The following is an 11464-nucleotide window of genomic DNA, read 5'->3' as shown; positions in this document are numbered from 1 at the left end:
CACTTCATGTATGTAAATCTGATTTTTACACAGATTCACTTCTTCTGAATGTCCATGTTCTCAGTATGAAGGCTCAGTTATTTACAGGTTCAGGCTGAGGCCTCGAAGCTTTATAGTCACATCCAGGAGCATCTGAATATTTGACATTCATCAGATCAATGCAGACATTTCACTGGGTTCCATTACTACAGTAACAGGAATCCGGGGTATGATCCATTTATACAACCTTTAAAATAAGACAATGTTTTTACAGTTAATGTTCTAACCGTAAAGCTTCTGTCAACAGCCAGTAGGAAAACTGAAAGCAGGTCTACAATGACAGGTTTATCATGGAGTGCATAGTCTGATAATTAAAAACAATGGTGCAGAAAGGTAAATACTATAAATGACACTGAACAGTTAGAAGTCGATGCCATGCTTCTTCAGGAGGGCTTCAAGTTTCTGTTTGTCTTGTTCCTGTGATGATGGAGACAGACACAGAGAAGAGTCAGTCAGTCAAAGCTTCAACACACACACACACAGCCAGACCAGACCTGACAGATGTCTTAGCTCTGGTGTTGATCAGTGAAGAGGAATGAGGCATATTATGCACCTCTAATGATTCTTCACTGTTGCACCTATTTTTACTGATCATGTTCTGAGCTCAGCTTTTATTTTGGTGAGTACAATTTTAACAGAACCAACTGCCAGAGCTACAACAATAAACGCTCTTTTAAAATAAACTGCAGTTTTTGCTTTAAAGCAGAGTTAAGTTGCCTTACACCACACTCAACTACCACTCTCAGTTCATTCTGACCAAATTTGATCAATTTTTTAAATTATGTTGTCAAATGTAAACCTTTAGAGTCTAAAGATACTGAAATTAACTTCTACAATGCCCACCATGTGTAAAGCTTTAAGTGTGGGATATAAAGTCCCCCCAGGCTGTGTCCTCAGTAGTAGTTGTGGCCCTGGTGACACTGTGTTCAAGTGTGTAAATTGTGTCTCTGATTTCTTATATGAAACTGAATCACCAGTTTATCGCTGCGCTGCTGGAGCTCTGTGACTCTTTGAACCAGGTGGTCGTAGCTCTCCTTCAGCTTGTGGATCCTCTGGTCTGCTCGGGTCTTCACTGACACCAGGATACCTACAACACATTCAAATACAGTCACCTCCAGATATAGCAGCTGCAACGTCTTCTCTTTCTGAGTGAGACCTACATTTTTATTGGGAACTCCAGGAAGATCTTAAGTTTATCAACCTAAACTCTGACACTGGAGAACATGGGCTGGTAGGGCTGAGGTCATTTACATGAGTCTGTGCCTGTAGTAATGCAGTAATGACAATAACGATGATTTTTTATTATTACTTTTAAATTATTTATTTTAAGAATAATTTAATATTCTGTACCCAATCACATCACTCAGCTTTAAATGACTTTACCTGAACAAGGTAGCTGCTCTGTGAGGTTTTACTCAGACACAGCGGTGCCTTGAATTTAATGCTAACATTAACATGCTAACATGCTGGTGTTTAGCAGGTAATGTTTAACTTAGTGCTATCATGCTAGCATTTGCTAATTAGCAGTAAACACAAAGCTGATCACCAGTTTCATCACCAGTTTATTTGGTCATGAACCAACTGGTAGAATGACACGTTTGGCCTGATGATAAATCACAGGGTCAATGTGTGTCTGCACCACACTGAATGAACAGATGGAGAGTCTGGACTGTCGTCTCTCAGTCTGTGTCTCTTTGTCCAGATGTTACAGTCTGGACCAAAATACTGGATTCGATGTTTGATGTAGTCACATCAGATTAATACCATGTTGTGTGAAGCTCTTCTCAGACATCTACCTCTACACTCAATAACACTGGTTTGTTTGAATCTAAAACTGGCAGTATAGACAGTATAGACAGTACAGATGTCCATTGTAGTGGACAGAGACTGACAGTCTGTCACTGTCTGTGTTGACATCTGCCTGACAGCTGCAGACAGATGTTAGCTGCAGTCAAATGTTTGCTGCTGGTACAGACAGATGTTAGCTGCAGTCAAATGTTTGCTGCTGGTACAGACAGATGTTAGCTGCAGTCAAATGTTTGCTGCAGGGACAGACAGATGTTAGCTGCAGCTGCAGACAGATGTTAGCTGCAGTCAAATGTTTGCTGCAGGGACAGACAGATGTTAGCTGCAGCTGCAGACAGATGTTAGCTGCAGTCAGATGTTAGCTTAAGTTGCAGCCAGATGTTAGCTGCAGGAACAGACAGATGTTAGTTGCCTCTACAACAAACACTGACTGAGCTCAGATCAGTCTGAGGAGGCGTTCTTCAGTCTGTCTCTCTCTGGTAGAGTCTACAGTCAGGACCACATGCTCCTGACCCATGATCCTGATCCACCACAGTCATGTAAACTGCAGCAGGTCCACACAGACTGTGACTGTTCACTTCACAGTTTACAGGTCTGAGGAGAGTCAGGGCGGCTCACACAGCAGCTGTCAGCCATGTTACCATCTCACTTTAATAATTAGTAGAGCATTTAAACATGATGAAGCCTGAACTGAAGCAACAAGTCAGGGACACAACATGTAGTGAAGATGTGTTTAGAGGTCTCTGTGATCTGAACAATCCATTTTGGTCATTCAAATAAAAATTGCAATTAATTAGAAAAGATGTTATCGCCCCCGACTCCTTGGAGTGCCATCGCTATGGTAACTCTGCTCGCCTGGCTAAACATGTAAACATGCTTCAGTTACAGTAAAGTCACAGTAAACTCAGATAAATGTCTAAACTGTCCTCCTCACTGTTTAATCTGCATATACATCTGTTTCGCTGTGTTACTGACCGTTGATGATTCTAGCCACCCTCCAGAGTCGCAGCAGGATGAGGAGACCCATCCCATCAAAGGCATCCTCGTGGAAGATGAAGACGATGTCAAGGATGAAGGACACCACCACCACCAATCCGTCAAACACCTCAAATTTATGGTAGAAGAACTCCAGGTGGTACGCAAACAGCTTCCCAGCCAGCTCCACCATGAAGAAGGTGAGGAGAGCCAGGCTCAGGTAATGAAACACCTGCAACAGCAAACACGGCTCAGTCACAGACCTACAGGTTGTAATGACGCCTGAGGGTTTCCTTTGAAAAGAGACTCACCTCAGGAGCGATGTGGCCATGCTCCAAGTTGATGACAGACAGGTCTATTAGCAGCTCCGCCAGAACAAAGATGGCATCCAGGATCACCAGACACACGACCAACACCTGGAATCAGGAGAAGATGCTTCACTTCATCAGACTTTATCCACCTGAATCACTTCAACAGAACATTCTTCTAGGACAGTGTCAGGTACTTGAGTGTTTATACTTTTACTCCACTACATCTCAGAGGGAAATATAATCCTTACTTAGTACATGATAATCTCATAAAATACAATTTGAAGAAACCAACCCCTGGCTTGTGACACCTAAAAACCTGGTATCTTCCTGGTGTCATGTTTCAGATGTCTATGAGGTGTTAGCAGCTCCACCACAGATGTTCTCTCTCTAAAGAAATAACTCACATGGTGGAGATAGATAGATAGATAGATAGATAGATAGATAGATAGATAGATAGATAGATAGATAGATAGATATCCCCCTAGGGGAAATTCATGTAATGAGGTTTAAAGGTCCCATATAGTATAAAGATAAAGGTATAAAGGTCCATGTGTAGTTTGATTATAAAGCAGGTCTAGGTTCTATATTAATACTGTGAAAGTATCATGATGGATGGATGATTGAGTGGATGGCTGGATGTTGGATGGATGGAAGGATATGAATGGATGGATGAATAGATGGATGGAAGGATGATAGATAGATGATTGAGTGGATGGATGGATGGATTCTGACCCTGCTCTACCAGCAGGTGTATGTAAAGCTGGGGTGCCACACCTGGAAGCGGTCGGAGCTGTACAGCCTCTTCAGTGATTCTCTGAAGGTCAGGCTGGTTGGGAACTGTCCTGTGGCTGGACTCAGCTCCTCACTGGTCACATGCAGCTCCTCCTCCTCCCCCCACTGAGCGGGCTGCACGTCACCCACAGTGGTGAAATACCTCAGGTATCGAGCCATGACAGCAGGCTCTATGAAGAGGATCACGTTCCACCTCAGCTAACCTCAAGGGAAAGATTACAGGTGACAGGTACGTCACACGCTATACAGAGAGATTACACAGCTGCTTCTTCTACAGTTTAATAAATTACAACCTACTAAATGTTGTGTTGTTATTTCAGTCCTTGCTCTGATTGGCTGTGATGCTTGATAACAGCAAAGAAGATACATATTTGAACACACAGCTTCTTTGCACATTTCTCCATACGTTAGACAATCTGAGTTCACTTCTCCTTTTTTTAGCTTTGCAACATGTTATTAAGAAATCAGGCCATCTGAGCCTGGGGTCAGAGGGAAGCTGCGATGTCCTCCTCAATGACTCACCACCCACAATCCAAGAGCTGTATGTTGAAGAAGAAGTCATGAGACTGTTCACAGTTTAAGTGGAAGACATCCACCAATATCATCATAAACCCAAGCCAGTGACAGTGCAGAACGTCTCCAGTAAGTCTAGTCAGGATTGATCAGAGGCATCTTAAGTTATGAGCAAATATAGAGCAGGCCACGCCCACCTAAACCAATAATATGGCTGTTAAGATTTTGGTTCATACTGGTCCCAGAGCATGTTCGCCTGAACTGGTGACAGTCTGTCCACTGGGTTTTTAGGTACAGGTTTTAGGTATTTGTGCTTCCCCTGTGGATGGGGCTCACAATGCCTGTACCCAAACTTGGACTGAGGGTATGTACCAAAATTTATGATGATGACTGGTCATGGATCAGGAGTGGTAAACGACCTGCCACATCCATGGTGAATATTAAACGATGTGTGAGACATATACTTCATCATCATTCTCTGAACCACACATGTGCTGTGATGGCTAAGCTAGATTTGAGCTAAGGCTATCTATAGTATTCACTTTGGTTACATGGAAAAATATACATGAAATTATTTGATTATCAATCCCACAAAAATACCATACGCAATCTAAAAACAGGTCGAGAAAGAATAATAGGTATGTCAATGAAGATTTAAATGATTGTATAAGATTTATGTTCATAAATCACACTTTGTCACCACATTTACATTTTCCTCAGGGGTGGTTCTGGTGTGGTGGTCTGATGTGGGTTACTGAGCCACAGGACTGGTACACTGGTTTATCTGCTGTTATGACTAGTTATATAAATCAACAGGATTATTGAGGTTAGAAATCTGCACCCGGAAAATAAATTGAAACTCATCAGACATTAATCCACTACGACCAGTCAGTTGACTACACTATGTCCTGCTGACAAGTATAGAAATATCATTAAACTTTAATTTGAAAAGACAGACAGAAGCACTTAACTCTACTCAACCAGCTGACTGATTATCTGATCACTTTACATCTCTTTAAATCTGATCACACCACACTCAGATCAGTTTTACTCATGCGTTCCTCCATGAAGAGATAAATATAAAGCAGCTTCAGCGAGTTGTACAGTGAATTACAGGTAAATGATCTGCAGCTCTCATAAACCTGAAAACAGTGAACTGACTTCTGTGAGCAGAGAAGGTTAAACTTGTTCCTACCACAGTTAGAAAGCAGTCAGTGAGTGCGTCTCTGTGTTAGCAGTTAGCCTGTGCTCAGGGTCCACAGCTGAGGGACAGCAGACTCTAGCTCGTGATAACAACATCCGTCTGGACTGTTTCTGCCAACCAAGCGTTTCACTGTCAGCACCGTCTAACTACCAGGGCGGGAACACTCCGTCTCTGAGGCTGTGACTGCAGCTGGATTTACTCACCTTCTCTCTACTTTCCTCTGCGGGTCTTTAGATCTTGTCAGACTAAACTCCTGAACTCAGTTTACTTCAGTCACAAGAACTCCGCCTCCATATTCAGACCAGCCCCTGTTCACATCGGTCCACAGCGCGTCTAAACTATGTTTAAAATTCTGAAGTTTTATGATTTCTGGCTGAAGCTTTATGGGTCTGCTTACACTTCAACACACTGCTTCACTACAATACAGTCTTCACACCAGACTGTTTACAGTGAAAACTGTCTCTACAAATCCACCAAGACACCTCAGAGGGCGGAAACCGTTACCTAAACAAATGTTTTTACTACATTAAATTCTTCTAAAAGCTTCGTGGTAGATGAAACGTGTCGTATTAAACTGTTGCCGCTAATAAATATCCGACAAGCTATTGTACAGTTACGAACAGTGGAGTATATGTTAGGCAGGTTGGCCTACCATTAAATCTACCTATTCATGGACGGAGTTTGCTATGGAATAACGGACCTGAGGGAGCTGCTCCTAATTAGCATTTCCTCCAGTGCTTTTATTTAGTTATTTAGTTATTTTTTACTTAATCTGTCATTTTTCTTCCTGTTTGAAACGACAATAATCACGCCTGGTTGTTTACTCTCATTCACTCACTTCACTCTGAGCTTCTGCTTATCTCCAACAACACAATGATAATAAGATGTTTCAAGCAAAGCTGTCGATGCTAGCACATGTTAACATTTAGTGCATGGATCTAATAATACATCCATGCTCTGGTGTAGTTGTATTAGTCACTCCTGTACTGATGAGTTTTGCAGCCACTGATGTTCTGTTCCCCCAGGTAGGACTCAGCACAGGTACTCTTGTCATTCTCATTGACCACACTGCCACCTGCTGGCGTCAGCCCATATTTTGTATATATAATGTAAATCATTTAGTATCAGATATTTAATGTTTCTTATTGGCTGACCTTCCCTTCCTGCAGGAAAGTGATGTTAAGGTGAGTCCACATGTTAATGAACAGGTGCACTTGTTATTCAATTAAATGTTAAGTTTTCTATATAGAGTCAGTTATGCATTTAGTCCCATAAAGACCTGGCTTACCTGTAATCGTATCTGAAGTTATGGCCCTGAGCACCTCAGAAACACATTGTCTGATAATATACTTACTCTGGACGGCATTGCCTTGGTCTCCATTGCTACAGTCATTGTTGACCAGGACAAGTCTTTTACTTCACACAGCCTTCTTCCACCTGTACAACATTATGAAAATTAGAAACATCCTGTCTCAAAGGGAAGCTGAAAAACTACACCATGCATGCTGCCTCTAGACTGGACAACTGTAATTATTATCAGGATGTCCCAATAATTCAGTGAAAAGCCTCCAGCTGATCCAGAGGACTGACAGGAGGGGCAGATTGTTGTCTTCATCTGCATGAAAGGAACTTTACAGCTGAATAGGTTCGAGGGGGATCTGTATGATGAGGAGGAAGAACAGACTTGACTGATCACTCTGAACTTCCTGAGGAGAATGAAGCAGGATGTCTGGCTCACCCTCCACAGTAAAAGTCTGAGTCAATTTAAATGTGTTGTCCCTTTTTTCCAATACAGTATGACGGTCACTCTGTGATTTTGTTCAGGCTGAGCTTCACAGCACAGTCACTCTGAATATATGATATGACATACTACAGTGGAGTGCTGATCTCAGCTTTAACTTGAGCAGGTTAAGATCAGTAGATAGAACTGTGTGGAGATGTAGTCCTGTTACACAAGGTGCCAACATCACAAGGGTTCAAAAGTAACAGGTGAGTGTGACAGTAACACCTGAGACACAGGTGTGTTACCACACTGCTAGGCTGCCATCTGAAGCACCATTATGCATCTCCTTTAGTCCATAGTCACTCACTACTGACTTTAGCAGTCAAACCAGAGCTCCTCTTATTTTGCTCCCCTCTGACCCAGCTCCCTCAGGCCCCCAACATCAGCTTCAGACCCAATGACAAGACCAAACCACCACTACCTGAACATGTTCAATAAATCCCATGAAAATACTAAACCAGTAATGTACATATTCTACTAATGTGTATGAAGACTAATAAACAGATACTCTCACACACACAATCCTGCTGCCCCAAACACTCCCCAGCACTAAATGTGGATTAAATTACCACTGAAAAGTTCTTAAATGCTCCATTTCCTCCTGTCTGAGGAACATTTGTTGAAAACTGAGCTGTTCTGGAGACACTGAGTGTTAGTGGTGTTTCTACAGCTCTATTTCATCAGTAGGAGCCAGTGATCCAGAGACAGGAGGGATCAGGAAGTCCTGAGAGCTGGCTAAACACTGATCCTAAAACTGGTCCACGAGATTCATCCTGTTAGCCTCAGATTCAACTCTGAACAATGTTTCACAGACATTAAATCACCAAACTTACACAAACAACTTTATTTTATTTTGAACACATACACATTTGATTCACAGAGATTTTACATTACTGTATGATCACATCAGGTTTATGATCATATCTTATAGAAGTTAAATGTTGGTGAAATCTTCAGACATTATCCAGAACATTTTCTTTTCAGTCTCAGCAGATCAGTCTGACACAGGTGTACTGAAGACCTTCAGCAGGTGGACTGAGACCGGGTCTCATCCAGACCAGCCTGGCAGGATCTCACTGTAAACACAAAGATAATTAATAGACAGCTCATCTCCAAGTTCAGGGCAGGAGAACATTAGACTGAGTCTGTTCCAGGTCTTCAGTCAGGTTCTGGTAAATTGGTTTTATATGAACCTGTGCCAAGTCCTGAGTTTCTCTCCCAATACAAAGATTCCACAGCAGAGAGGAGACGTCTCTGCCATAGCAGTACAGATTGGGTTTCAACATAATGAGCATCACATTTGTATCACACCTGATGTCTCAACTCCTCAGGTGGGTGCTGCCCCCTGCAGGCCAGCTGCTGCACATGCTCCTGTAGAGAACAGAGCAGTGAGTGAAACCACAACCACACAACTGAGCACAGCTGACAATCAGCTGAGCTCAGAGGTTAAAAGTCACCATGGTGTTGTCAGCATGATGTGTTATATATTCACTCATCACAGCAGGTAGGACGAATAAAGTAAAACTGGTTCAGTCAGACTCACCTTCACCTGCAGGAGGACTGTCAGCTCCACAATGAGCAGCCCAGAGGCTCCGCCTACAATAACCATGACAACAGTGTCCGCAGGTCAGTGGGTTTTCAGGGTCAAGAGGAAACAATTGATCAACACAAACTGAGCTCACAGGTTAAACTGCTTCTATTTGATGATAGGAGTCAAATTAGAGATTTGACCGTCATGTTACTGACAAAAGCTCAGCTGAGGTTTAGACAGGTGGTGTCATGAACCCTCACATGTAGCAGAGGTATCACCTGTGGAAACGACCGTTTTAAACCACCAAACTAAAGAGTTTCAGATTCTTGTTGTTCACTGTTCCTGTATAACTCCAGTGCCCTAACAGCACCCCCTGGTGGTGTCAGCGCCCTAAAGACACCCTCTGGTGGTGTCAGTGTGTGGATGTGCAGCCCTGCACTAGGCCCGCCCTGCTGTTGAACCAGGACAGGCCACTCTCGTTGGGCTGCGCTCTGCAGCAGCTCAACTGCAGCAGACTCTAAAACAGAACCTGCTGAGCCGAGACCAAGAACAGAGGCTTCCTCTACCAGCACTGTAACACTGAGCCAGACACACATCGCCTGGTCAGCTGACTGAGCGCTGGGGGGGATCATTTTCAGTCTTTAAATTCAAGTTACTAAACCTGTACTATTCATGTAAGTGCGTTTACCTGTCATCTGAGAGCCAGATGGAGGCTGGCAGCTCTGTCCATAACTGTCCCTCAGTCAGTGTTGGCTCAACAGTGAGCACAGCATCTGAAAACATGAACGTCAGTTTAGTTCAACGTAACAAAGGCCAAACTGAAGCAGGTAGTGAGGTGGTGGGCAGGTGGTCTATGGTCTACAGGAGGCTCTGATCAGGTCCTCACTGCAGAGCCCTTCAATAATCACCTCACACCATCACAGTCTGAAAATACTTCACATCAGTCACTTTATTTGAATGAGTTTCTGGTGCACACAACAAGTACCAGTCACATACACTGGACTGTAGACAGTATGATCTAATCCACAGTCCAGACTCACCTGGAGATGGTTCATCCTGCAGCTGTCAGACCCCTTACCAGCACCAAGACCAGAGACCACATCTCTGTACAGATGGACTGTTCTTCTGATCTCTGAGAACAGAACAGGTTTTATCCTTTTATTTCAGGTCCAGTTTTAATTTGATCATTTCTGTGTTTTATCTGATTCTTATAAAATATACTGATCATTTCATCTGTGAATCACTGAACAACATCTGTTGCTCTATAAATAAACTGATATGACAGTCTGATAAGACCATTTTTTCAGCTTTGTACACAGTACTGTAGCTAAAGGCTTTTTAATGGTTAATTACTCATTTACTAATCAGTTATGAGTTAGTAGCCATTAACAGCTTGGGTTGCTAGGTTGTGAAAAAATCCTCCAGCAGACAGACTGATTCATCAGGAGATGTCTCAAAAGGTCTGCAGGACATCTGGACTAGAACCCACTTAGTATCTGATTATTAATATTCATAACTACTGACTGATCATGTTAGAACAAGTTAACCAGTTATTAACTAGCTGTTGATTCACAAATTAAACTTAACAGTAAACATGGCCTGTTGACTGTGAGACTATCTCGTTTAATTCAGATGTCTTGTAATAACATGTGTCCACTCAGTAATAATAATTAATGCTAACAAAAATTAAAAGTGTTCAGTCTCTCAGGCATCAGATCTGCAGACTGACATGTAACTGTGGCATTAAAAGGTTCTAATGGTTCGTTAGCTTTTAGCTGCTAATCTACATGTTAATGACTCAGTGGACCGACCGTCAGAGTCTGCAGTCCTACATGTTTATCAGGTTCTAACTGGATTCTAGTCCTGCAGACCTTCCCCGAAACACAGCAGGCCAGACAGAGAGGGCTCTATAATGAAGCAAAGAGCTGGCAGACATCTGCTGGAGGAGGATTTACACAAACCTGGCAACGCAAGACTTCTCATTAACAGCTTATAACTGATTTATACACTACTGGTAGATGATTAACCATTAATCACAGCTTGTAACCCCTGATCAGAGAGGGGTACCAACAGCCACGTGCTTCAAGCTGTGCCGGTAATGATGTCTTAACATAAACCCGCCATTTCTGTTCAGAAACAGTCTGAACCATTTGTTTCCACAGCGACATGTTAACAGTGAACACTTCATTAATCAGTTAATTAAACAGGAGACGATTTCTCTTCGTGCTGAGCTCGTTAAATCAAATTAATTAAAGCGCGTTAACAAGCTGAAACACTCACCAGCTCTAACACCGGCTCCTTCACACAGCTGCAGCTCCGGCAGAGTAAGAGGGAGAGCGGAAGTCACGTACACTTTTATAGAACGCGTGTGCCGCTGAGCATTGTGGGAAGGGAAGCTCACCCAAAGATCTTCCCATGAGCAAATGTCCCAGCCGCAGCCTGAACAGCAACACAGTTTACAGAAATACAGCTCTGTTCACTCACACAACATTCAAAATTCAATACAAGAA

General features: G+C 42.7%; 1 protein-coding gene and 1 long non-coding RNA gene across 5 annotated transcripts; both read right to left on the bottom strand.

Moving 5' to 3' along the window:
* Positions 1-11: 11 nt before the first annotated feature.
* hvcn1 (hydrogen voltage gated channel 1) lies at positions 12-5909 on the bottom strand. 4 transcript variants are annotated; one of them, XM_022757146.1, is made up of 6 exons: positions 5844-5909; positions 3906-4126; positions 3132-3236; positions 2821-3052; positions 1014-1126; positions 12-456 (listed from the first exon to the last, which is right to left on the bottom strand). In XM_022757146.1, exons 2-6 carry the CDS (start codon positions 4080-4082, stop codon positions 400-402), a joined length of 684 nt encoding a protein of 227 aa, XP_022612867.1. In that variant the 5' UTR covers positions 4083-4126; positions 5844-5909; the 3' UTR covers positions 12-399. The 4 variants fall into 4 exon arrangements, with proteins under 4 accessions (XP_022612867.1, XP_022612868.1, XP_022612866.1 ...); XM_022757147.1 differs by lacking the exon at positions 5844-5909 and adding an exon at positions 5632-5775; XM_022757145.1 differs by lacking the exon at positions 5844-5909 and adding an exon at positions 5632-5774 and having other exon boundaries at positions 3906-4121.
* A 2361-nt stretch (positions 5910-8270) lies between these two features.
* LOC111230404 lies at positions 8271-11278 on the bottom strand. The gene is made up of 6 exons (XR_002665438.1): positions 11235-11278; positions 9995-10086; positions 9643-9727; positions 8967-9019; positions 8735-8794; positions 8271-8499 (listed from the first exon to the last, which is right to left on the bottom strand). It is a non-coding gene; the product is annotated as an uncharacterized LOC111230404 (long non-coding RNA).
* Positions 11279-11464: the final 186 nt, after the last annotated feature.

The sequence above is a fragment of the Seriola dumerili genome, unplaced genomic scaffold (genome assembly GCF_002260705.1).
Source record: "Seriola dumerili isolate Sdu_G_001 unplaced genomic scaffold, Sdu_1.0 BDQW01000264.1, whole genome shotgun sequence".
NCBI lineage: Eukaryota > Metazoa > Chordata > Actinopteri > Carangiformes > Carangidae > Seriola > Seriola dumerili.
This window is presented reverse-complemented; position numbering and strand designations above follow the sequence as displayed.

Bases quoted from the DNA above. Each gene is read 5' to 3' on its own strand.
- hvcn1 (XM_022757146.1), bottom strand. From the start codon at position 4,082: ATGGCTCGATACCTGAGGTATTTCACCACTGTGGGTGACGTGCAGCCC. The intron at 3,053-3,131 runs GTGAGTCTCTTT...TTGCTGTTGCAG, and splicing joins ATGGCCACATCGCTCCTGAG to GTGTTTCATTACCTGAGCCT. The intron at 1,127-2,820 runs GTCAGTAACACA...AATGTGTTGTAG, and splicing joins GGTGGCTAGAATCATCAACG to GTATCCTGGTGTCAGTGAAG.